General features: G+C 42.2%; 1 protein-coding gene across 4 annotated transcripts in view; it reads right to left on the reverse strand.

Moving 5' to 3' along the window:
- Positions 1–26,700, reverse strand: part of akap9 (A kinase (PRKA) anchor protein 9) — a 64,198-nt gene that overhangs the window by 33,761 nt on the left and 3,737 nt on the right. For 3 of the 4 annotated variants that reach the window (XM_030120854.1, XM_030120855.1, XM_030120857.1), the window contains exons 2-19: positions 20,764–21,030; positions 16,748–16,792; positions 15,965–16,027; positions 13,784–13,933; positions 13,086–13,241; positions 12,678–12,875; positions 9,756–12,590; positions 8,279–8,359; positions 6,566–6,716; positions 6,357–6,427; positions 6,132–6,252; positions 5,859–5,956; positions 5,595–5,724; positions 5,056–5,287; positions 3,590–3,650; positions 2,421–2,747; positions 1,623–1,904; positions 90–217 (exon numbers count right to left, since the gene is read on the reverse strand). In XM_030120854.1, the coding sequence (XP_029976714.1) occupies positions 90–217; positions 1,623–1,904; positions 2,421–2,747; positions 3,590–3,650; positions 5,056–5,287; positions 5,595–5,724; positions 5,859–5,956; positions 6,132–6,252; positions 6,357–6,427; positions 6,566–6,716; positions 8,279–8,359; positions 9,756–12,590; positions 12,678–12,875; positions 13,086–13,241; positions 13,784–13,933; positions 15,965–16,027; positions 16,748–16,792; positions 20,764–21,030 (5,396 nt within the window). The remainder of the gene's footprint in view (positions 1–89; positions 218–1,622; positions 1,905–2,420; positions 2,748–3,589; positions 3,651–5,055; positions 5,288–5,594; positions 5,725–5,858; positions 5,957–6,131; positions 6,253–6,356; positions 6,428–6,565; positions 6,717–8,278; positions 8,360–9,755; positions 12,591–12,677; positions 12,876–13,085; positions 13,242–13,783; positions 13,934–15,964; positions 16,028–16,747; positions 16,793–20,763; positions 21,031–26,700) is intronic. The other variant, XM_030120856.1, reaches the window with a different exon arrangement.

The following is a 26,700-nucleotide window of genomic DNA, read 5'->3' on the forward strand; positions in this document are numbered from 1 at the left end:
ATGACCGCACATCTAATTGTTGTAAATTTTCTCTTTCACTCACTATCCATCCAAAACAAATAGAAAAACTTGTGTGAATGCTCCGGTACCTTTCAGTATCTTTATCAGGAGACTCTCCATCATCCTTGGAGGACAGTTTGAGTCCAGAATCCTGCGATACACCTGGTCGACTTGGATCCTCAACTTGTGGCTCCTCATCGTCGCTCTTCTTCAAGGCCTGGACGGGCAGCAGAGACAAGACAGACAGCAGCCCCGTCATTGCAAAGTTTCAGTGAGGAGATTGAAAACTCCAGACGGCAGTGGACAGCCCAGCTGTGTGTGTGTGTGTGCGCGCGTGCATGCGTGCGTGTGTGACCATGAGTGAAAGTGAATTCAAATAAGGCAAACACACTGCCCATTTACACATGCACACACACACAAAGACACACTTGAACTCCCTTGGAGCTGAGAGAAAACACTACTATCTTTGTGCTGCTATGGCAACAGGTGCACCTGAGGCACAGAGACTGACTGTGGCAGCAGCGCCACCTCCTGGAAAAACTGAAGCAATGCAGCCACACAGCTGATCTGATCCTCTAATCTCGCCAAACGTTTGAGTCCAAGCCTCTCTGTGTGGAGCTTGCATGTTCTCCCTGTGCACACGTTGCTTTTTTTCCAAGAATGACAGTTTCTTTAAATAATTGAAAACCATGTGTTTGGGTCTTCAGAGTGTACAGCTTCATTGAGAGGATGCTGACATTTCAAACTCTGCACTGCAGACAAGGAAGCCAAAATGACTTTATGGAGGACATAAAAATAAAGCAAGTGATGCATCCATATACATACAGATGTCCATTTTTCAACGTGTCCACGGTCTTAAAGGGAAATGTGAACCTGACTTGCTTTGAACATTTAACAAAGAGGGAGAGAGGAAAAAAAAAACACTTGGCCCTGAAAATCTCCACAACACAGTCCCATTTTTACAGAAAGCTACAAAAGCAGTAATGAGAACTTCTCTCATGTCACATTAAGACCAATTACTCTGACTTAAAGCTCCCTTTTGTTGCTAAATTAATACCGCCAAGAGTGTGTTGGAAGAAGTCAGCTCACAAAGAACAGTGAACCTGACAGCCACTGCTATCACACGGTTAAAGCTTAATCATGCAATAAATGGCAAGTGAAGACCAAGCAGGCCCGGAGATTAGCTCTTCAAGGACTCAGGAGTGCATGGAGAATATTCATCTTACACTGCAACTGGGACATACAGATCAAATAAGGTGAAGAAACTCAGAAATATCTGAAATCTAAAATATATTTTGGACCTAGATGGAGAAATCTATATATATTTATGCTGAAGAAACAGATTTGAGACATGGGTGAGCCAGTTTACCAAAAAGGTTGTGTGATTATTCTCAGAGCTCTTCAATGAAGTTAATGAATATCACATGCTGTATGAAAGTGATAAAAGCGCAGTGACAACAGGATGCAATTTTCTCATTGTAGCCAACTGTGAATGAGGATCAATCACTTCTTACCCACAGTACAATGAAATACAAGGGAATGTAAAAAAAACAACAATAATCTATTTCTCCTTCCTTATAAGCATTAAAACAAAACAGCTTCAAGCTCACTGTCACTCTGACCTGCTCGGGTCCTGATTCAGCTTTCTGGAGCTCCTCCTTCAGCTTCCTGATCTCCACGTTCCTCTCCTCCAGCTCCCTCTCCAGCCGCTCCCGCTCCACCTCCTCCATCCAGGCACCCGAAGAGGAGAGGGACGCTCTGGGAGTCAGCTCCTCCGTCTCCGTCTCCTCCGCATCGACTTGGTCCAGGTGCGTCTGCATGGAGGTGCTCGCCTGGCAGGCGCGCTTGTTGATTCTGGCCAGCTCGCTCTTCTGCGCGAACTCCACCGACATCTGAACGATGGCCTGCCACGACACACAGATCCAAAGAGGTTCTGTTCAGGATTTGAAAAGGTTTCTGTTTTCTTCAATAATTATACTTTCATGACTATGGTGATGTGAAACTATGCACAAGCCTAAGATTTTAGTCTACTTCAAACACATCAAGCTGATACTGGTCTTGTATGAAGATCAATATGCTGGCTTGAGTTTTACATGAAAAGGATTAAAATTAAAGTTTGAAGTCTTTTACATGACACAAACTGCAGCTATTCATATCAGTGAAAGTCAAGAGAAGACATCATTGATGATACTTGGTGTTGCTATGGGAGAAACGAGAAATGTTTGTACAAACTCAGGCACATGATTCAACTAGAGCAACACACAGTCTGCTCAGTATTCTTTTCCTATTTTTGTTTGCTTCCTTTTTTTGAAATTCAAATCAGTTTCCATAGATATCTGTTTTTAGGAATATACCTGTAAAGAGGACAGTAAGCCTACAAGTCTCATGTGTAAAAACTAAATCAATACTCGTCCACCTACCTTAGCGACCTCCTCCTCTACTTTCTCTTGGTGCCTTGTCTCCTCCTCGGGGACCCGCCTGGTTTGCCCGAGGCTCCCGGCCGAGCTGTCGGCGCTGAAGTCCTGTTTTGTCTCTCCGAGACGGTCCCCTCCTTTGCTCTCCTGTTCTCTCTCTTCTCTCAGGCTCCTCAGCTCGCTGCTGTGCTGCTCCTTGAGAGCCGCCACCTCTTGGAGGTACTTGTTGTAGAGAGCCTTCCTCAGCGCCTGCAGCTGTGCCGTCAGGCCGGCGGACCTGACGGAGCGGAGCAGCTCTTCGCCGCCCTCTGACAGCTCTGCCTCACGCAGCTCCTGGAGAGAGCAGAGAAGTTAGATGGAAAACTGCCTGTTGTGGTGAGCTAAATCTAAGTAAAATATGTAAATAATAAGTTCCTCAAGACCGTTCCAGAAATAAAGAGATGCTCTTTGCTGAACTCCACCCACCCCTTCATCGCTGATAAATACACCATTTTGTTCCCTCTGCCTCCCAGGGATAAAGAAGAGACGAGGTGTCTTGAATTAGATCGAAGCAATGTGTTCCGCAAACATAATACTGTACTGTCTTGAGAAGAATTCAAGTCTTGTCTGTTTTATAGTCATTCAGCATCTTTGGTACGACTTCCCTCAAGCAAAAACATTCAGGATCAATACCACCTTAAAATGCCAGATTAGTTCCAGTCTCCCCTCTCTCTCGCCTCCGTCAATCTCCAAACCTCCCAATCTTCCTCTCTGATCTCTGCATGAGGATCTGAGCGTGCCGAACACGCGCTGCGCAGTTTTGAGGTTAGAGAGTAAGAGTGACGGGCTGAGAGAGAGCGCAAGTTGGAGAGACAGGCGAGTGGAATGGCTGAAATAAGAGCGCAGCTCGTTCACGCAAGACAGAGTCCTCCTTTCATGCAGCCGCCGAGACAAGAGTACGTCCGCTTGCTTAAAACAGTGTTACATAACGGCCGGTCCTTTTAATCGTTGGATATAGGTCCACTCACGATGCAGCTACCAGAGCTGGGCTGCAGATTTAGGGCACGTTTTAGCCTTGAGGCTGAAATACTCAATCCCGTCCACCCTCACTGTCACAGCGTCTTAATGCATGTGCACGTTCCAGCTCGGAGTGAGACGAGATGAATGTGACATGGAGTATTTAGGAGGAGGCAAACCTTTGGCTCCTCTGTGTGCTCATCCGTCCTCTGAGAGCTGGACTCAGCAGTGCTGGAGAGGCTGAAAGATGAAGGAGGCATGTCAGGATTGTTTACATTTTTATGACTGATTCCATTGCAACATCACAAAAAAAAAGTAGGAGTACTGTAATGACTCACCGACCAACCTCATCTCGTGCAGTGCCGCTAAATATTTTCTGTACAATAATTGAGATGCTACAGTTGTAAAGCTGTGCATTACTGTTTAGTCATCTGAATAATATGTATTTCTTTATATTTCTGTAAAAAGACTTCGGTAAATCAAAAGTTTATTCAACTTCTGTACTTGTTTTAATCTGGTTTAACGGGTTTAAAGTCAACTGAAGCACGAAAGTAAAACTTAAGATATAATTCTTCACTTGAGTGACAGGCAAAGCCTCATTTAGGGATCTCTTAAGGGCGTCAAATGAATATTCAACTGATTTAAGCTCTGATCATGAAAAAGCAACACAGTCTGACAGACATTACAGAGGAGTAGACACAGGCAAAATATATTGATCTCAACAACAGCAGTGGGCATTTAATATGTAGTACAAAACCCAAATGTTGAGCAGTACTACTCTGGAATAAAAGCCAGGCATAGAAAACAGGGTTTACAGTTGCAAACGACAAACAGTGGAGGGCAGCAGCATCTCACAGTGAAAAGGAGCGCAACTCTACCCTGCAGCCATTAAAAACAGGCAAATTCTTCATTAAAATGTTTATTATAGGCTGTATAAACATCTAATGTGTCAGGCAATTAAGTGGTTTCCTCATCAAATACATTTTTAGTATATTCATATCAAAGTTGAAGCTTAAAATGTAAGCAGACCAAAGACTGTTTTGCTGCTCTTGAGCCTTTAGGCAACTAAAAATAAGAGTGTGACATGTTGTGAGTCACGCTGCCTTCAGCGTGCTGTTCCCTCCTGGAGAGAGGGCACTTTTACAGGTTAGTGGGCTAACTACAGGCACGACTTAGCACTTTAAACGGCCTTGTTAATATTTTATAAGTTGAGGCTTTGTTGTCAGCTGAAATGGGTCAGGTAGTTTTCACATGGGCTACGCAGGATGTGGAGGCCAGCTTCTGTTACAGGATATTTTTAGTTCACTCAGTCACACAGCTCAGGCACTTCTCCCATCATACACACACTCACACACTCTGGTAATTAAGTTCACGTCCTGACTAGTCCGTCCGTTGTCAGAGGGAACACAGAGTCAGTGTGACGACTTCAGACGGAACAGAGTGGTTTAGTGAACCTAATTCTCTCAGAGATACTCTCTTGAACGAGGTCTCTTCAAGAATTAAAGCTAATACGAATGATGAAATACCAACATCAGTTTTGTTTATTAATTGTATTAGGATATAAATATATTGTATGTTCCACCTGGCTTTAATGGCGTTATGACTGGTGCATTATTGTGATGAGTTGTGTTTTCATGGTCATCACCTGTCACAGGTCTGAGCTCCGGTGACCTCCTGCAGCCGCTGCTGCAGCATGAAGAGCTCCGTGGCGTATCGCTCCTCGGTCTCTGTGGCCTGCTGCTGGTAGTGAGCCCTGAGGCGCTCCATTTCCTGCCGGTGACACTCCTCCAGCTGCTGCTGCTTCTCCTGGGCCTCAACCTTCAACCTCTGCACCTCCGTCAAAGTGGTGGCTGGAGAAGCAGCCGGCTCGTCCCGATCTAACCATCAGAGATTAACCAGCAGAGGTTAAATGTGAAAATCGATACAGCTGATGAAATTTTAATGTCTATTCTGAGGGAAAAGTGGCTGCTGCATGGCTGAAATGACACCAACTACATCAGTGAGTAATGAATGAACCGGAAGTATTTATGTTTAAGGAACAGTATTAACAAAAGTCTGATAAAGCTTCGAAAGTCCGCAGAACAGTGAATGCCACTGAATGTTATATAATATTACTACACCTCACTGTTTTCTAACCCAGCCACCTGAGATAAGTGGCTCTCAACTCAGTTTTAAAGTTCTCACCTGGGAGGTGAACTGCAGATGCACCTTTGCTTGGTGAGGCGCTGGAGGTGGAAACCTGAACACGCAGCTCTGAGATCTGCTTCTGACTGCTGGTCTTCAGCTCATCATATGCCGTCTGCAGTTCAGTGATCTGAGGCAGCAACACAGTTGCTCTGTTAACACCTCGATCCTCGCCGTTTTAAAGTTTCACACTGCATTATAACTATATATACAACATGTATAATGTTTGTGGAATTTGGAACCGGCATATTTCAATGCTCTCACCTTGTTTCCGTCGGCTCTCAGCACAGCCTGGAGCTGTGAAAGTCGACAATGTTCCTGTTCAATCGCGTCCCTCACCTGCTGGAGATCTCTGTAAAGCTCTGTGGAAAGAGTAGGAAAAAAAAGAGATTATCTGGTTTCATATCAGGTACATTTTTGTTTGAAAATATTTCGTAGCTACAAAGCAATTCACCCTATGCGGGAGTGCTGCATTCAGTCAGGACATGAGCTTTATTACTTGCAATATTTGTTGAATTTTGCCCTATGATTCTTTACCTTTGGCCTCCAGGACAATGGAAGTAGATTCACTGGTTGTTTGTCTTTCCTCCTGAACATGAGGCCGGGTCTCTGCATCCACCCGCTCTAAAAAGTCTTCACCAAACACCTTTCGAAAAGACTTCAAACACAAAGGAGGAAGGTTCAATGTTGTGGGAAACATAAAAATACGTACATGTTGATTAAGGTCATTCAGAAAGTCACATGATTAATCACTGAAATTACCAGAATGATCTGATTGCATTCCTCTGACACAGCCTGCATCATGTTCTGGTATTTGGAGAGTTTTTGTCCATCTGAGGGGGAAAAAGAATAAAATAAGCACAATTCTGTATCTGATTTCTGTTCTTCAACCTGTTGTTGAAGCCACATGTCTGATAAGACTGATTTGCTGCCATCACAGAGGCACAAAAAGATCTGACAGCACTGCTCACCCAGGTCACCCTGATGGTCTTTCAGGTCCTGCAGCTTCAGCTGCATGGAGAGTGTCTGGGAGTCCGTCTCCTCCTGCAGCAACTCAAGCTGGGCAGCATGGATCTGGGACAGGCTGAGACGCTGGGCCTCCATCTGAAGCCTGCACTCTCCCTGAAAATGAGAAACAAAAGATACGATGCCATGAACATGAGGAAAATGCAAAGTTAAACCTACATTTTCCTGTTATAGTTCATGTGAATGCCTCTGCTTGGTCTAACACCCTTTTAAAAATGAACCTATTTCCAATTCTTGTTTTCACATCTTCTTTTAATGTGAACTAAGACCCTGTTCTCAATGAGTTAACGTAGGTCAAATAGAAATTAGAAGAAAAAACAAACATACAATGAAAAACCTTATTTCTTCGTGTGAATGCTGGAAAAAAAAAGCTCATCAAAATTAGTTGCTTTGAGTTGGAAATCACTGTCAAACATATCACTTATCACATATCGTCTAAATCATAAATTGTGGCACATCCATTAACTGAAAGTGACAAAAACATAATTCAATTAATCCGATGCAACGTGTGTTCAGCATGACAGGTCTGCTATTATCACTTCTGTGACAGAACAAAAGGCCGCAGCCAGGCTTTCCTCTCCGATTATGCATCCTGCATTAGCACGACTTTGTTAATGCTATACAATTATGAAATTCTGTCACCTTTGATGCGGCATGTTTTAAAGTGCACTCTACATACTAATTAGGGCGCATTTAAAGAGCTCTGTTATGATACAATCGGCTCCGTCAACAATGCATCTGGCAGTGCAGCTGAGAGCATCTTTTCAAATCCAAACCAGTCGAGTCTGTGGCTGCTTTAAATATGCAGATGGGAGACGGCTGCAGCTGTGCTCTGATGTGCCGCTGCTACACACGAGTCACTCACTTCTATGAGACAAATTCAAAAGTTCACAAGAAATCGATCTCACATTAATGGGAAAAAGCACTGAAGTCTTCAAATTTGTGTCGCATTCATGAGGGAAGAACAAGAACCTCTGGCAGTTTTTGTATCTCTAATGCTGGAGTTCAATATCAGAGCAAGAATGAGACTAAAATAATTACGTTATTCAATCAATATCTGACACAGAAGCAGTATTTTGTTCTTTCTGCCAAGAAAACCTTTCTTTCCAGTGCTGAGATTTTATTCTCATATTGTGATACTGTAGGTCTGGATTCAGCAGCTGCCTCGGGCCGCTGTCAAGGATCATCCTCGGCTGAACTCTGACATCAAAGACCATTTTTCCCTATAAAATACTTTTTTTTTTTTTTTTTTTTACATTTGGCTTCACGTTCAACTGTTTCCTCTTTATTGCTGTGACAGAACAGCTCTTCTCAGATACTCATCGAATTTTGAAGTCTTCAGAAACCTGACATCTTCTCATTTTATCATTTTTGTTCTGATTGCATTTTGTACTGATTGCAGGACTTGATGGTCTGCAGCAGTTAATTCTTGTTTATACTTTCAGGTAGAAATTCTGCTTTAAAAAAAAAAAGAGCTGAATATGTACCCTGATGAATTCAAGGTGTCATCAATAATTCTGATCATAAATTACAATTGAGAGGAGGAATTTAAATATTTTATGACAGGTTAGTGCCGGTAACTTTTTTTTTTTAACACTGTGGTTTAAATCTCATAAACACCAAAATGTTCAATATATTAAAGCTTATGTGACATTTACATGCTCTGTAGCCGCTCCGTCTTGCTCTGCTCGTCGGCCCGCGGCGTGCTTGGCGTTGCCATCCGTCCCACGCCTGGTCACCTTAAAGAACAAGCAGAAGAAACATGTTCTGTTGTTTTTTTTTTTTTTAACTTAATTTTAAATTCAGTGGTAAATATTTCCAGAGTACAAGAGCAGACACGTAAGGCACTGATGGGAAGAGGAATAAAAAGCACCGTCATGGATCACTTCCTGAGCAGGAGCAGAAATCACCTCTTATCCGTCCACTAAATCTGTAATCTCATTTTTATTCTAAATACTAAATTTTATTGAAGTTATTTATTTAGTATTAAGTTTATTATCACTTGAATGCAGCTTAATGAAACACTGGTAATTATGTGCATCGCTTTATACAATACAAAAAAGTTCATCATGGACATAAACTCTCACAAAGGACATAAAAATGCATAAAAAATGTATTTTAACTTGCACATTTCTTAAAAGTTAAAAAGCCAACTTTTTTTCTGACTTGCTTCAAGTTGAAAATCAAATATTTCAGAATTCATAATTATCCAACCCAGGAGGTGAAATGAACGATATGAAACACAGATGTGACATGGCAGACAGATAACAGACATGATTTGTTTTGCTTTTTTTGCCGGTTTTTTTTTTTTTTTTTTTTGCCTTGTGAATTAGCAGCACAGCTCGAAGTGACACAGACAGAGAAGTGACTGGGTTAAAATGGCTTCTCACCTCAAACCCTTCACTCCCTGCAGGATGGAAAGAAACTAGAATGTACACGTTTCTGCACAACGATGCAATGATTCTGCAGTGATTCAGTGCTACAAAAAGATGAGTAGATCTCTTTCTTTCTTTCACTATTTTCAGCCAAAACTGTATTCAGTGAGAGGAGCAGCAGCATCAAATGATAGTGGATTATAAATATTGCATTCTGGCCCTTTAGGAGAAGAACAGAGGAACATATTGATGGATTCTGACACTCCAGGGTTACACACACACACACGCACTGTGCTATTTGAGCATTTGTTTTATTCTAAATGGTCTACACAAACTTCCGCCCCCCAAAAAAACAGAAACATAAAAACACAGCTGTGTTTTCCCCAACAGTCTGACTCTGCTTCTACCTTGCAGAGCACGCCTGCAGACACTCAGGCAATTTGCAATCATGACTGTTACTCACTGGAGAGAAAACATGCCTGTGCCGAATAGCCTCAGTCCTGTTCTCCACACTGTTAAGAGCCGGATCTGGCACTGAAAGCCGTCCACACGTTTTTCATGAAGCTAATCAAATATTCCATCGTTAGTGATGAGTGTGATGCACTTCTGTTTAGCTTCTCCTTTCACAGCATGCATTGTTTGTTAATTAAAATAAAGAGCTCTTTGATCCTTCAGTCAAACATGTCATTGGATCAGACGTTAAGGCAGAGAAACGGTGTGTCAGTGAAGTGTGGTGCAGTAGATACACGTGAGAGCCTACCCCTTTGTTGATGTAGCTCCTGCCTCCGTCTCCCTGGTGCCCGTCAGTGGAGTCCTCCTCGCCGGCCCTCTCCTGCGAGCGTGACACAACCTGGCTCTCCATCTGAGGCTGCATCTCCTCCTCTGCAGCACTTTTAGCTCTCTCTTCCAACACCGCTGCCTCCTCGTCCTCCTCCCTTTGCCTCTCCTCTCTGCCGTCTGACGGAGCGGTGCCCACTTTGCGCTCCTGCTTCGACCTCTGCCGTCTCTTTCGCCTGCTTGACCCTGAAGCTGTGGACTTGAGCGGGGAGGCTCGCCCTTCAACAGGTCCCTCCCCCGAGGACTGCACCGCCGCTGGAGACGGCGTCTGCGAGAGCCTCTGGATATCCAGAGTCTGCCTGATGCTGTCTCTCTCAGCTTCGGCTCCGCGTAGCAGGGATTGTAGAGACTTTATCTCCTCTTGCAGAGATTGAATCTGAAGATGATGATCCTCCAAAGGCTCAAGATCCTGCAGTTCCTGCTGGAGCTTAGCCTGTCTTTGGGCACCGTGCCCTCTCATCTGCTCTCTCATAATCTCTTGCTTCTTTTCCAGTTTCTTCCCAGAGCTTTCCTTTTGAGCAGTGACTTTCGCAGTTTCTTGTCTGGAGTTCGTCAGCTCCTTTTCCAGCTCTCCAACTTTTCTCTCCGCGAGCCTCAGTTGCTCTGTAACTTCAGAGAGCCGTCCAGCCAGGCTCGTCTTCTCGTTCAATGTAACGTTGAGCTTCTCCATTAGTTCAGTGGAATCTTTTTCTTGAACAGCTGTACCATCAGCACCTCCGCTGCTCTCTTCCAGCTCTCGAATCTGTGACTGAAAGTTGGAAATCTTTGCTTCAAATTCCAGCGTCTCCCTCAGCGACCTCTCCTCTAACTTCAACTTCGCCTCTACAAGACACCTGTACTCCTCTTTGAGCTCCTGGTAGTTGACATCGAAATTCTTTTCTGCGAAGGAGAAAGTTGTTCTCTGTTTTTCGACTTCATCGCGCAGCTCAGCCACTTGCTGCTGCATTGCACTGTTCTCCGATGTCAGTCTTTCTGTTCGCAACTTTTCTGAGCTCAGCTCTTCTTTTAAAGTATTACTAGATTTGATTATTGTCTCTTTCTCCTGTTCTTGTTCCTTAAGTTTATTCTCCCAACACTGCTCCTTCTCTTTTGTCTGTTTTTGTAACATCTGAAGTTCTTTCTCCAGTCTGGCTCGTTCCTGTCCCACCCTCTTCAGTTCCTCCAGCTCTAACTGAAGCTCCTTCAGCTGCTGAACAAGCTCCTCTGCTTTTGAGCTGTGCAAAGCCAGATTCAGATCTTCTTTGAGCTCGTCGATTTGGTGCAGAAGTTCATCTCGCTCCGTGGCAAAGTTTGCCTTCTCTCTTTTTAACAAGTTCAGCTCCTCGTCGTAACTAACGCGTAACTCGTGCAGCGCTTTTTCGTGTTTGGTCGCAGCTTCATTGAGAAGGTTCTCTGTGTTGAGGAAGCTCTCTCTTTGCAGTTCTTCGCGGAGGTTCGTGAGCTCTTCCTCGTGGCTGAAGAGAAGCTGAGTTCTCAGCCGCTCCAGCTCCGCCTCCTGCGACTCCGCCATGCGGTCCAATACGGCATCTTTTTCTCTCTCGAGCATCTCCAACTTGATCTTGTAATTGGTGATTTCGGACTCGTGTTTTGTTTCTGCTTCGACGGCAGATTCCTGAGCAGCGGTCAGCTCCCTCTTCAGACTCTCCGTCGTCTCCTGGAGCTGCTGCAGTTCGTCTTGTTTGCTTTCCTGAGAGATAAGACTGTGGGAGACCTGCTCCACTTTTTCGTTAGCTGAACGAAGATCTCGAAGAAGCTCCTCAACCCTGGCCTGCAGGTTGAGTTTCTCTTGTGTGACTTCACCGAGCTCGTGTTTCGTTCTATCGTGCATCGTTCGAGATTGCTCTGAAGCCTGTTGAAGCTCTCTCACCTTTGTGTTTAGATTTTCTACCTCAGAATTGCTAATGATTGTAGTTTGAGAGAGTTGCGCTTTAAGAAGCTCCAGCTCGGCGTGATGCTGCTCGGTGATTTGCTGGACTCTCGCCGCATGTTGTAAATTCAGCTCCTGCTTCATCTGGACAATCTGCTCTCCATACATCTCATCCAGCTCAGCCCTGAGTGCGTCCAGCTTCCTCACAGTGTCTTCCTGCATTTTTTTCATGGCGTCACTCTCTGAAAGGCTCCCCTGGTGACAACGCTTCTGCAGATCCTCCACCGTACCCATAAGCTGCATGATTTCAGTGGAAGACATTCGCTCTTTCTGCCTGGAGGCTGCAAGTTCACCCTTGCAGACTTCCATCTCTTTTTGCTCATTCTCTAATTGCAATTTGCAGCTTTCAAATTCACGCTTACAACTGTCCAAGTCAGACTTGGTGCTTTCCAACTCGCTCAAACAATTCTCAAGCTCGGATTCATTGGAAACCATCCGCTGCTTGAGGTCACGCAGACATTTTTCTGACGTCTCCAGCTCATCCTCCAGCTGTGCGATTGAGCCATCGCGCTCAGAAATGATCCTCTCCTGCTCTGCTATGATCAGGTCTTTCTCATCTGACTGGTTCCTAATATTCTCATCAGTAGTCCTTCCCACATGAGCAAGCTCGTCCCTGAGCAGGGTCAACGACCTCTCGTGCTCAGTGATTATTGCCGTTTGCTCTAAAATTAACTGATTTTTCTCTTTCAGAGTTTGTGCAAAAGTCTCCTCGGCTGTCCTCAGCTCAGCCAGCGACTGCTCCCGACTCAAAATGACCTTTTCTTGCTCAGCAATCAGCATGTCCTTCTCGTTTATCCTCCCTGTGAGCGTTTCTTCTGATCTCCTCCCCGACTGCAAATACAACACAATGCATTTTCAAATATTGTGTACAACATTTCAAACCAATAAGCACCAATACACACATCGACGACTTCTCACCGTCTCCATTTCGGCGAGCTGGTGCTGGAGCCTGCTGATTTGCTCCAGCTGTTCGCTGCTCCTCTCTTGGTGTTTCTTCACCTCAACATTTATCTCCTCTATTTGCTGTTGGTAGTGAACCAGCTGCTGCCGGGCCTGCAGAAGATCGGCCGCAGTGCTGCTGTGACTCGTATTCCTCAGCGTCTCGCCTGCCTGCAGCTGTGATAGTCCGACAAATCAGATGGGAGTCAGGACAAAAAACAAAAAACAAAAAAAACAAAAGGAAAAAAATAATCGAGTCCATTGACGGTACGAAATAATCTCGAAAGACAGAATGACTTGAGACCTGTTTAATAATAAGTGCTATTTAAAGAACAACCATTTCAAAAGTGTAAATTAGAGTTCAAGGGGAGGGAAATCCTTTCCCACCTGCTGGAACTGAATCTGCAGCTTTTGGCTTTGTTCTGTCAGAGCCAGGAACTCTTTCATGATCTCGTCCTTCTCTTCGCGGGCCTGCTGAAGGTTGGATGTGAGCTGAGTGATGATGCCGTCTCGCTGCTTCAAAGCTGCTTCGAAGTCCTGCAGCTAGCAAACGTAAAGCGGATTCGAGTAAAGCTATGCCCGACACGAGCACAAAAAGACGTTTCATCTGAAGGCAGTTTGAAAAAGACATTAGGAAAACCCTGCATTGTAGGCAAACATGAACCATGAACTGTTCACTGTCAATGTAGGAATTAAAACATGATATCATTCAATCCGGGTGCTATCGAACCAACATATCCATTTCATTTCACTATTGTTTGCTTTGAATGAGCTTCAGCTTGGTTTACTGCATAACCTTGTTCACCTGTTTTTAATCAAACAAGTCATTCAAAGCTCCAGGTACATTTTCAGTCGATACACTGAAATTCTGTGTTGTTATGAAGATAAAAGAGGCAAATTAAATAGATTTCCACTTACAAATAATTGGTTTCAATCTTTAACAGCTGAATATTGTAATAACCAGAAAAGTGGTGTATTCTTCATCTTCTCCACATTTTGTTGGAGGGCAAGAGCTTTAATTGAAAGAGGATTGTCAATCTAAAACTCTTCAAATAAGATGTACAACACGAAACTTAAATATGAACCTGTTGTATTCCTTCTGTCCCAAAAGCAGCTCGGATTTCCTCCAGCTCTCGGCTCAGCTCCTCCACCGCTCGCGTCTTGGCCAACAGCGCATCCTCCATGTCTTGCATCATTCCTCCTTTCGTCACCTGCTGCAGGGGCTCCACCTCCTCCTGAGCAGGAAAACACCGGTCAGAGCTGACGGAGGGTTTTAACTAGGCACGGGGGGCTGGCGCGTTTTGGAGCGAGCTCAGAGTTTAGTCACCACTAGAGAGGAAGAGCGTTTAGTAAGAAGAGCCAGTAACCACATGAAAGAAAGCAGGGAATGATCAACTGCTGCTTTAAAACCATGCGTCAAGGTATCATGTTGCGAGAGATGCCAACTGCCACAGACGATGCCAACTTACAAAAGAGCAGAGCCGAAACACCTGCTTGAATGTGTTCATGAGATATCGAGGCCGGTCTGTGCAAAACAAGCCTGCTATTATTCTGGAAATTTGTGAAAAATGTCATGGACATTTTTCAAAAACACAACAAAGTTTAAGAGTAACCTAAGAAATTACGTTTCTCCTTCAACAATCGTCTTTTTTAACTATAAAGTCTGTCTTAGCAAAAGCAATGCACAACAGTAATTCAAAGTCACTGTAAAGCTATATTTACACCAACCAGCTGTAACATTGTGAGCACAGGTCACAGGTGAAGTTAAGAACACGGATTATTCCTTTATCATGGCACCTGTTAGTGGCTGGGACGTATTAAGCAGCAAGTCAACATTTCATCCCAAAAGCTGATGCGTTAGAAGCACAAAAATGGGAAAGCATAAAAATGTCAGTAAATCTGATTAGACATAAATATAGATATAAATAAAGCTGAATTGTATGGAAGACATTTTAACTGACAACTCTCCAAGTAAGTTGACGAGTCTCTTCATCCTTGGGTTATTTAGTTCCTGAACGCATTGATTTGAGGACAAGAGGGCCTAAAATGAGCAGCAGAAAAGTGAACCAAACCAAGTGAGAGTTTTCAGGAATCAATGTCCATTTGAACCGAATCCCTGGAATGTCCTGGTGTGAAAAGCCTCTTAAAAATTGGGAACTACCATCATAGTAAGAGACTCCATTGCACACTTTCAGGGAGTCCAGACAGAGGGGAGCTGTTTCAGCAGTAAAACGGGGCTGCTGCATTGTCAGACAGGTAGTCAGATTAATATAGCTCATCAACGAATGTAAATCGATGATTTCTCAAATATTGTCTTCTCCAAAATCTTCCCTTGAGTTACTTTTATAATTTACAACCACTGAGCAAACTTCAATGAAAATGTCCAGAATTTGTAATTTCACCAGGTGAGCCCTGCATTTTTCATTTTTTAAATTGACCTTCCTTTTTTCTTTTATTTTTTCATTTCTTTGTGCAAATATAAAATATTTATTCTTCAGAATTTCGAAGAATAAATATTGTTTGGTTTTTAAAGTTTGCACTTTTTGGGTTTTCAGTAAAAAATTGGTTTGAGCCTGCACTCACCCCATTTTGTACAGCACTGTGTTAGATCCTCTCTGACAGCACCTGGTTACAATTCAGCTCCATTTCTGGCTGTGCTCTCCCGTCCACCGAGCAGCACTGATCAGCACCTGCCTGCTTTCGGGCTCCTCTGTTCCAGCGCCACCTCGGTGAATATAAAGGGAGCAGCGGCTCTTTGGTTTACACCTCCCGTCTTCTCTAATCATCCACCCTCTCTCGTTTCATTCTCCCTTCAGCTTCCAGAGGTAATAGACACTTTCAAAATGGCACAAAGCTCCCCTCAATCCTAAACTCATGAGGATCTGTGCCTACAGAGATGTAATCTATGTATGCAGTTGACTTCACTGGTTTCAAATAATGCATTGACCAAATATTGAATCTAATTAAATATTTTAATGACCAAAAAAACAAAAAAAACAAAAAAAAGATTAGACAACAGAGGGAAGATCTTCTCCAAAATGATTTAATCCAGAAACTGTTATAAAATGACTCTGTCAGAAAAATTGACAGAAACCCTGAAATATGTAGTGGTGAAGTTAGTTAGGCAGAAAACAGACGTGGTTAGTGGGCTACAGGAAACGGAAGACAACGACGTTAAGCAAATAGAAAGTAAAGTCCAGCAGCTAGTGCGTTTGTTAGCAAAGCCAGAGCAGAGCCGAATGAGCTACTTGATTGGATTACTGTACCCAGATAAAATCCTTGGAAGACATCATTATGTTGTCTGTCATCTCATCGTGGCACCCATTTACCTGTTAATTCAGTCAAACATTAAGATCAGGCAACTGCAGTGGACAAGCCCACATCATTTCAGGAGTCCCTTCTGAGAAGATTTGAGGAGAAAGCCATAAAAACCAGGATCTATTCCCTGAAAATGATCATGAGCTAGTCCTATGACTAAGGCAGGAGGTTCACTCATGTTTAAATCAAATCAGATGGTTACAAATTTAAAGTATCACAACTTTATGGATTTTTTTTTAATGTGTTCACATCAGGAAAACGTCAGAAAGAAAAGTACAGAATGTCATAGAGAGTGTCAAAGCTCAAAATCTCATTTAATATTCTAAAAAATATATAGCGGCGAACAAGGACACTGTGTGAGAACATGAAGAACGATTTACGCACCAAAGACAAACCTCTTCGGCACATGATAATCTTCTCACCTTTCAAGAGGAGCGACTCAGCAGACACACCTCAACAACTGCTGCTCAAACTACTGTCCTTTTTCATATTCCTACAACTTACAGCGCCTTTTTTCAGTCAAAATCAAACTTTACTCAGACGATTAAACAAGCCACGTGCAATTGACTAAGAGGAGATAACTGTATTCAAAAAATATTTTTTGTGGCAAAGCTGCACCACCAGTCCTGTGCAGAGTCGCTGAAATGTGCGAGTTTCAGCAATGCAAACACGACGGGATGAAAAATTCATGAGGTATTGTGGGACTACAGTATAAAGGAGTGTCATCTCACCTCTGAGGAATAATCTTCTGCAGTGGTGGAAACTTCGCTCTCCGGCTGCAAAAGAAAATAAGAAAGAGTTTCATTATGCATGCCGCATGCATGCTAAAAGTAGAGCAAAACACCACATCAAACAAGTGATTGCAATCAGTATTCAAGAGCTTTAATCACTTCTACCCAAATTCAATTTATATCAAAATTTATCGTCAGTGCATTGATAACAAGCTGCACAGTGGTGTAGTGGTTTGGTCATCCAGTGCGAGTTGAGGCTTGAGGGCCTTTATCAGTGGAGGCTGCATGTTTTTCCTGCGCATATGTGGATTTTCTGCATCTGGAGTCCAAAAACATTCTTTTAAGGATAAAATGATGGCTGGAATTTGTCCAAGTTTCTGCTTTCATGTATTTCAATGCATAGAAAACTGAGAAAAAAAACGATATTATCATAACTGTAATATATTCATTTAACAGTGGGTGAAATGTGACAAGTGCATGAAAGAAGACACCAGGAAAAGAAATAATAAAATATCTGTACAGAAATCCAAAAACTCCCAGAAAACATAAGTGAAGAAGTAGAAACATAATTAATATAATAATAATGCATTGGTTTTATATAGCGCTTTTCAGGACACTCAAAGACGCTTTACATTGCATTATTCATTCACACCATACTGGGTAAGCTACTGCTGTAGCCACAGCTGCCCTGGGGCAGACTGACGAAAGCGAGGCTGCCAATCTGCGCCATCGGCCCCTCCGACCACCACCAACCATTCACTCTCACAACTTTCATACTAGGCAAGGTGGGTGAAGTGTCTTGCCCAAGGACACAACGACAGTTTTATGCCTGCGGGAGCGGGGATCGAACCGCCAACCTTCCGGTTATAAGACGACCTGCTCTACCAACTGAGCTACTGTCGCCCCGTAGCAGTTTTTATTGTCACAAAGTGGTCAGGGATAGTTCAACTATAGTTCATCCTCCTCCTGCCACAGAGCTCCTCACTCACTCCTCAGGGCGATGACGCCCGTTATCAAAATCTATTCCTGGGTTCAACTCTTGGACACTAAATCGACACTGCATGGGGGCTGCAGGGGAGCAATGGCGCATTTACTCAGACTGATTGCAGAGCTTGAACCTCAATGATCAAGAGTGTTCAGAGCGAGACGCCGGCACGCTGACTGGGTCTGACGATCACAATGACCAGTAATGACCAGGAACATGCACAAACGCATCTTGATCACTGCGATATTTCTATGGACAAAGAGCACTGATGAAGAAAACAAAAGAGTAGATTCGATCAATGCCAGAACCTGAGACACTTCAGCTTTACCCTCATGATGATGTGTTGCTGCAGTAGGAATCTGAACTTTGGAAACATGGTAATTCATGTTTTTAATTCAGTCCCATTAACTAACATTTAATGATAAGCAAGCAGTGAAGAGAGCAACAGCATTCGACGCAAACTTGTCTTGCTGAGAGGCATTGGTGAGTCAACACACTTGTGTTTGTGATTGAATCCCTTTCAGACGCCCGTGAAAGACTCGAGAATGAAAACGGCTGATGCTGTTGGGTTACCACGGCAACGTCTCCCGCTTACAGCGAGCAGCATCACCACAGGCCAAGGCCCCCGTGACCGGCTGCGATAGAAGCAACAAGCGCCACGAAGCAAGTAAAAAGGACAAACCGTCACACTGTAACTACAACGCTGGCATGTAGAATTCAGACATTCTTCTCGTTCAGTGTAGTGAAACTTACATCACTTGGTTTTTCATTAAAAAAATGCAAACACACATTACTTTGTTCTTAAGTCACTTCCAAATAATTGTTCTTTTAATTTTAATACTTTAACTTATTCTTACATTGCCATTTTAATCCCTTGCCTTCTACTGATTCAGATTTCTGATTTAGTAAACACTTATTCACATACCAAATTTCAATACTCAAATTTATTTAGATTCAGATGTATGTGTCGCAGGTAGAATACTTATCAATTAAATCCTTACGTTTCATTCAGTTCAGATTCTTCTCCAGTACATTTGGTTCCATTTAGTTTTATTTAGTTTTCCCTATTCAAATGTATCCATCTGATATAGTTTATCATATTTTAATAAAATTATTGAGTATATTTTATTCAATTGGTTTCGTGTGTTTTGGAATTCAGTCTTACATGGTCAGTTTAACACCTTATACTTTCAATCTTAGTTATGGTCATTTTATATATCCTTTTTAATACTTTAGTCTTGTTTTTTACTGTATTGTTTTGGTTTATTATGCTTGCCCAGCATTCATGAAGCACTTTTAACAACACTAACTAGCAAAAATAGTGCTATATGAACAATGGAATTACTTCTTAAAATATCCACATTTTATTATATATGACATGTGAACAGGTCACATGCAGACAGGAGCAGTGCCGAACAAAAGTTTACTGCGTCAGAGAGGACGAGGGTCACTCCAAAGGTGAAAAACAAAACAAAAATAAAAATTACTCCATTCATTCAGCCTGAGGGTCCGCTGTAAAATGTTCCAGAGCTAAAGGAATCAGTCACACAGCCCAACAAATCTCCATCTGTTTAAAGGCATTTGTCTGTTTCCATAGCAACCGGGTACTTTTGTGGGCATGTACCAAATGAAATGTACAGGAGGGTTCAGGGATAAAGTGGCTTTGCAAGGACATTTAGAAGTGGCTGAGAGGGCTTGAATGGCGAAAAACGAAATGAATGAGTCATCAGGTAGGCAGATTAAAAGAAGTATCGTGGATTAGAGACTGAAGACAGATTGAAGAGGATGAATGATTATCATTCGATAATTACGAATCATAACTGTTCAGGCTCTTGAAATCCAATTCATTTTAAAACAGAGCAATTTCCAGGAGACTAAAAATTGCATGTGCATTTGCAAAGTTCACCTTTTTTCTCAGTGACAACAAACAGCAAAAGTAATGTGTGTGAATATAAAGTGAAACATAAAAAAAAAATGCATGTTTGAAGATTTCTATCAGTGATGTTTTATGCAAAAGAAAAGTAAGCATCCAATCCATCTATTGGGGATTTCCGCAACAAGCGAGTGAAAAGATGACAGCCTTTGCAAGAATGAACAGAAATTAACATTAATGAGCAGTTTAAATGTTGCTCATGCTACATATAATTATCTAGGCCAACTACATGCAGTAAAATACACAGGAGATTTTTTTTATTGAATCCATTTCGGCATCGTTTCTACTTCCCTGCAGTGGAACTGAAATTAAAGTAAATTTTGTGGGATGAAAAAAAGCAAGAAATGTATCATCTAACAGCTGCATTGTCCTCTATACTGCTTCACCCAGCTGTGGGCTGTAGGGGCTGGAGTTCATCCGGGCTGGCTATGTGTGAAAGCAGAGGACACCCTGGACAATTCACAGGGCAAACACAGAGGGAGAGACACGTACATCCACAGCCCACATTAACCTCAAATGCATCTTTTTGGATTGTGGGAGGAAACCAGAGTACCCAGAGAAAACTTCTACACGCAATTTTTTCTAATAAATGTGATAAAAGGTGCAAAACAATGACAAACAAAATGTTATGCTGTGTCGATCTGCAAACATTGTTAAAGCACACTTAATGTTACAACTGGAAATAGTTACGACACTGCTACTATCAGACCTTTTTTAATCTGTAAAATAGCAAACTAAAATTGACAGGAAGCCTCCAGTATCTCTGCAGAATTAAATGCCTCAATGTGTCAATGTGTCTATCATATAGCATCTGAGAAGGTAGCAAAGATATGACAGGTGTCCCCAAGCAAACTTTGACCTGGGTCAATTATATTTTCATTTTGTGTATAAGTTTAAGTTAAATGCATTTATTAGTTCATTAATTTACTGAAGAACTGAAGTATGAATCCATATGAATTGAAGAATAGATAAGATGTACAAGAGAATACAAAGTATTTAACAAAGAGCAGGTGGACCTATAACTTGTATTTTGCTCTTTTCACTTTTAATTGTACCATTTTTCTGTGTGTGTGTGTGTGTGTGTGTGTGTGTTTCTACCTCTATGTTGTAGGTCTGGTCATGCTTGACCGTCTCTCCGCTCCTCAGCGTCCTGGTGAAGGTGAACTCTGTGGTGGGAGGGTCTTTATTTGCCTCTTGCATTCCATCCAGTCCTCCACTCGAGACGTCCTCGACCCCCTCAGGCCGATCCGGCTCCGTCTGCCCCCTCCCCTGTGAATCCCCCTCCGAGTACTCCTGCTTTTTCTTCTTCTTCTTCTGCTTTTTCTGGGAGTCGGCGTGAGCTTTTCTCATGCGGTACTCAGCCAGCTATAAAGAAGAGAAAGACAGATAAATGGCAAGAAGAATGACAAACGCACACCTCTTTCTTCAAAACTTAGAGATGCTGAAAACACTTAAACAACCACCCATTAAAGTCGATCAACAAATGCTGTCATTGCTGCACAACAACATGATAAATACATCTCTTTCTCCATATATTGTTTCTCATTAAAAAAAAGTCTATCTATGAATATACGGACGTATGAACCTACTCTGAACCGACACAGTTTGGCGAAACTCAAGCGAAACATTGTGAGCACCAAACTGGCATCCTCGCCGCTCCAAGTGAATCCTCCTGGTGTCCATATGACTCCACACATGCCTCTTGTTGTGCCAGGCGCTAATCCCCACTAAAGGGATTGCATTTTTTAAACTACGTCAAACAGCCAGCAACACGATTCCCAAAATGTTATTTGTTGATTTACGAAAACATCATGTTTTTTTTGTTTTTTTTGTGTTCAGATAAGAAATGTTCCAATATGTTTCTATTCATGGTTTAAGAACAGCTGCTCAGCATCTTATAAGTATAAATGTCAGCATCAGGGGAAAAGAAATTGGAAGAGGAAGCTCCATCTAAAACTATGACTACTTTAGTGCTCCACAGTAGAGAAATAGATTCTACTCTAATCTGCTGATATATGATCATATCGCTTCTCGAGATAAATCACTGTAACTCTGCATCAGTCCGTTCCATATTGGTTTGTGTGATTTTATTTTCTTTTTAGGCAATGATGAATAAAACTGAGATATTACAACACAACGGAGACAATTAAAGTTAAGACACCAAGCATTAATTTGACGAAATTGCAAATCAACATGTTCCACAAATGAAACTCACTAAACTTTCGATCTTGGAGCTTAAACTTTGACTAAAAAGTAATGAATGATCCAAATGGCAAACTTCTATGACATACGTACATTTCTCTGAACTTCTCATATTCTCTCTTCATTAAAACTCATTTCTATGATGAAATCACATTTCAACCACAAACTCTGTACAAATCTTACTCTTAACTTCTCAAACAAACATTTTTTGCTCCCTTTTGCTTCAAACCAAGAGCAACATCTTCTTTTGAGGACATTCATTACTCAAACTGGAGAGTTACAACGTCTATTATGAATGAGAAACTAGTGATAGCACATGCATGCACAAGCTGGGCAGGAGGGACAGCAGGGTGTACAGTACAGGTGTCACAACAATGATAATGTACAGGTTGTGGTATGTGGCCCGTGACCCTCCACTGGTGCCTTTTTTCCAGAGTGGGAAATGCCCTTCCACCGAGGACTGTTTTTGTCGTCCAAGACAGTAAAAGCGTGACCTGAATGATGTTAATGTTGATCGGTTTGTTGGATTACTGACAGACTGGCTCCCTTCTGCTGCCAATCAGTGCTGTTCAATCCTGCTCCCACATGTTTAAACTTCTCTCTGCCTCATCACCGCTGATTGGAAGGAGAGGCTCACTGCGCAGCTCACCGCAGAGTCGAGGATACATTCTCTGATACATTCACTGGAGTCAGGTGTGTTGAGACCATCTAACTCTTCAGGACCAGGACGAGGAGACACTGCTCTGAAGCCATTGGAAGAACAAATCTATCAGTTATTCTGTGACCTGTCAGTGTGAATGTGTGTGTGTTTGCCCATGTCTTTGTGTTTGTGCAGTCCTGGACTGGCAACCGTACAAATAAGTAGTATTGATTGCCCCCAGTACTCTGCTTTATTTTAATTTAGAGACGTGAGATGAAGGGACATTTTACCCTTTTGGTTGAATTAAAATATTTGTAATAATAGGCACTTTTAGGTAAACATATCTACTTTCCCCCACTTGTATTTATAATGTAAATGACAACACAACAAAAAAAAGCATGAATAAATCTTTAAATTAAAACTGCCTCAAAGGCAAAACACACCAATTTAACACACAATTATGAAAGCTTTCATCTAGGTTCAGAGTCAGCATAACCATGATTACATTTTCACAGATCCACTTCAGTGATGCTGTACAAAAGGTTAGAGGCCAACATGACACAGCTGAGAGTGGGTGTCACAGTTGACTTCCCCACCTACAACACACAGCTCAAAGGGCTCTTGATCTGCGCCAGTGCACCTCCGCACGGGACCCAACCCTTGTCCAAATACACACAACTTATATACACAACAATCATCTAACAAACATTGAACGGCACATATGAATGAATGAAAATCATTCTGAAGTGAATCCAAATGAAAAAAACGAGGTGATCCTAGAATTGCGGCTCGATCGGACTAACACATGAGCAGCAGACCTGGGAGCAGATACAGAATGTAGCTGGGAACCCCGGCCTTTCGCTGAGCGGCTTATCACTGGCAGGCTGTCCTGTTTGGCTGCACAGAGCAGAGCACCGGCTGAGCATATGGAGGAGTGAAGCCTGCGTAGCTGCAAGGCCATCTGGGATACAGAAAACTACGTAGGTGTGTTACCATCTGCTGTCTGAAAACATTACGCAGGCATATTTTCTGCACAGGTTTGTTTAATGTATCTGCGTCTAATAGTGGCTCCCTAACAGCATCCGGAGCTGAGATCCATACAGTGTGTTTCACTTACTCAACATCAGAAGTTGCTTAAACCTTAAACACGTTTTTTCATGACTGACAAGAAAATGTGATTGTGCGGCACAAATAAGCCCGAGAGTGGATAATAATAAAGGACATAAGGTGTACAGTACAGAGGTTTGATTGATAAATAAATGAATCTTTTAGCATACCCTGACTACTCTTGATTATTTTTCATGAACTTTGAGACACTTTGCATTTTCATCAAGGAAAAACACCATAAAGGAAGAGAGGAATTCAAAGTGATACATCTATTAACTATGAACTGAATGGATTCAATACAGTAGATTAGCTCCTTTATGTATGATTGCTTTAAATACAGACTGCTGCAAGGACCCATTCACACTGTAATTTCAAGTAAATGCAGAATTTCTATAAACCATTGATCCAGTTTGAAGTGCAAAGGCGTTACAAGGAGTTTGAGCAGAAACACTTAAGGGAAAATAAATTAACATATCGGTATCTTTATATTCAAGTAATTCATTTCAATTTAATCTATCGTTACAAAAACCAGTTCAGTTTTAGAAAGCTGGATCAAACTGACTGAATTTGTGGCAAAGCTCTGAGAAAACAATGACAGCAAAACAAAGACAAAAAGTCATTTGATATTTCTTCAAAACTCCAACAGAAGCAGCAACAAAAGTATTTTTCGCTATATCTCGAATAGCATTGCATCTCTTCAGTTCCTTCAGAACACAGAGGAATGTGAACTCTTTGACAGGAGGGTGGTTGAGGCCAGCATGGATTAACATGCGCAGCAACTTTCAACTTATTAAGCTGGGAAAGATCTTTCAGGATTGTGTCTGCTGGTTCACAACACATCTTCACCAGAGGTCTTATCTTCAGGGCTGAGACGGCTAATGCATGTGAAAGTTGAGACAGGTTAAACATTTCATGGAAAGATAGCAAAATTTAATTATGCCAAGTGAAACATTTAAATATTGATTCAATTATGCAAAACATTGATACATCTTTCAATGAAAATCAGATATTTGAAAAGCAGTTTTTGCTGTTGTTGCTCAACAAACATACAATTGATCACTGCAGCTTTAAAATACAAGAAAGCATCTTTAAATGTATAAAATCTGACCAATCACTGCTCGTTATCAGTTCCTCTATAACGTTTGTAAATTGTGAAAGTCAGCCATTTCTCACATGGTAAAGGTTAAAATGCCTCAAGAAAAACTACACTGAACAAACAGATATGTTTAAAACTCATTATCAGGGTCTTCAACTTTGAATGACGCTCATGAGACACACACACACACACACACACACAGACGCAAACTCACAGCGGACCACTGTGACCCAGAGAGGAACTTCAGAGCCGGCATGTCTCCACGTCACGTGCCACTGAGAGCGTCAGCAGCATTGTGTGTTAGTCAACGCTCAGCTGCTTGAAGGCTTAAATCTTCCTCTAGACACACACCAATTAGTCAGCAACAAAACCCGAGAATACCAGAAACTGGAGCTACTGGTTCATCACCGGGTGCAGCAAGCTGAGCCATTGTGCAAGGCATTATTCCACTAAATGAAAGCAAGGAACAGCACCAGATGGACGTAGAGCAGACAGAAGTCTGGCTGACTCTTTCCACTGCTGCAGGATTTTCTGTCTCTGCAGGTCTGATGTGGAAGCTGTGCAAACCGAGCACTGAGCATTATGTTTCCACATTAACACTCCTGTTTGCGACTTCCATGTGGAGGGTGGCATCATCTGCCTTTTGCAGATTACCCTGTCATTCTGATGATATTGTATGAGCGCCTCACAATCACTGCAAATGTTTGCAGGCGAGTAGAATCAGTCGGTATGTGGATCGTCTCTTCTAACGGCAGCTTCTCATGGTACGACAGAGCAGATATATTGAAATCTGGGATCTCATGTTGTCCAGTCATTGGAGTTTGCGTGGTTACCAACAGCAAAAAGCATCGTGCATGGTGTGATATCCCACTGTGGTCTCATTTTAGTGTTATGTAAGAGGCTGGCTTAATGAACAAGCCACAAAGAAAAGAAAGAAAGCCTTTAATAATCATGTCAGAGTCCAGGTCTGCTCACACACTTCAATTTTATCACCATCCAGGTTGTAGCTCATTAAAACCAGACACCCGTAGACCATCACATCTAATTAATCACTCGACAAGATTTAACAGCATGATCAGACAAACAAACACTGAAGATTCAAACATTAAAAGTGTCAATTAAGCTAAATCTTAATGGACTACACTGCTCAGTGTCGTACTTCACTCATCACATGGAGCAATGCAGAACAACTTCATGATTAGTCACCTGCAGGATTAACTATCCAGGTTAAGTAGATCAAGTTGTATCTTTGCTGTCCTCAAAACCTGCAGCGCTGTCTGGCTGCAGCACTGACCTTTTGGACTATCTGGGCCCAGCGAAAAGCTGCTGGTGCATGTCTATATGGCTGCTTGTTACAGTGATTCATGTTACACATGTCTGGGGTCATGTGAAGTCTGTTTCAAGGCTTTGGCTAAGACAGCTGGATCGATCGCCCCCTGTGTGGAAACCTGGACTGAACAAAAAGATGTTCCTCAGCAGACCTCAGAGACCTCGAAGGGATGTGAGGTTACATCAGGTCAGGCAGAGCAAGACATTAAAGTCTTAGGAAAAAAAACCAAAAAAAAAACCTAATAAACGCCACAAAAACTATTCCTGTGCTTGCATGTATATTCTATCTGTATCTACCAACACACACAAAGTTCTATGTCAACATTTGGCTTTTTAAAAATAATTGTCTGCAGATTGACTGATTAATGTGAAGAACAGAAACTCTGCAGCAACATTTTTATTTACAAATATTTAAAAACCACTCAGCTTTTTTGCGCGCGACGACACGTTGTCAAAAAGCACAAACAGAAGGGATCCGTTAAGAAAATGTGACACCTCATGTTGCGACATTACACGGAGCCGTGTGTTGACGAGGCATCAGCCTGGATTTGCTTGTAAATTTAATGATGGCAGAATTTTCCCATAAGCAGAAAAACAACTAATCACAACACAGTTTTTCAAAGATGATACCTGGATCCCTTGAGCCGAATTAAGCAACCCT

The sequence above is a fragment of the Salarias fasciatus genome, chromosome 22 (assembly GCF_902148845.1).
Source record: "Salarias fasciatus chromosome 22, fSalaFa1.1, whole genome shotgun sequence".
Lineage (NCBI taxonomy): Eukaryota > Metazoa > Chordata > Actinopteri > Blenniiformes > Blenniidae > Salarias > Salarias fasciatus.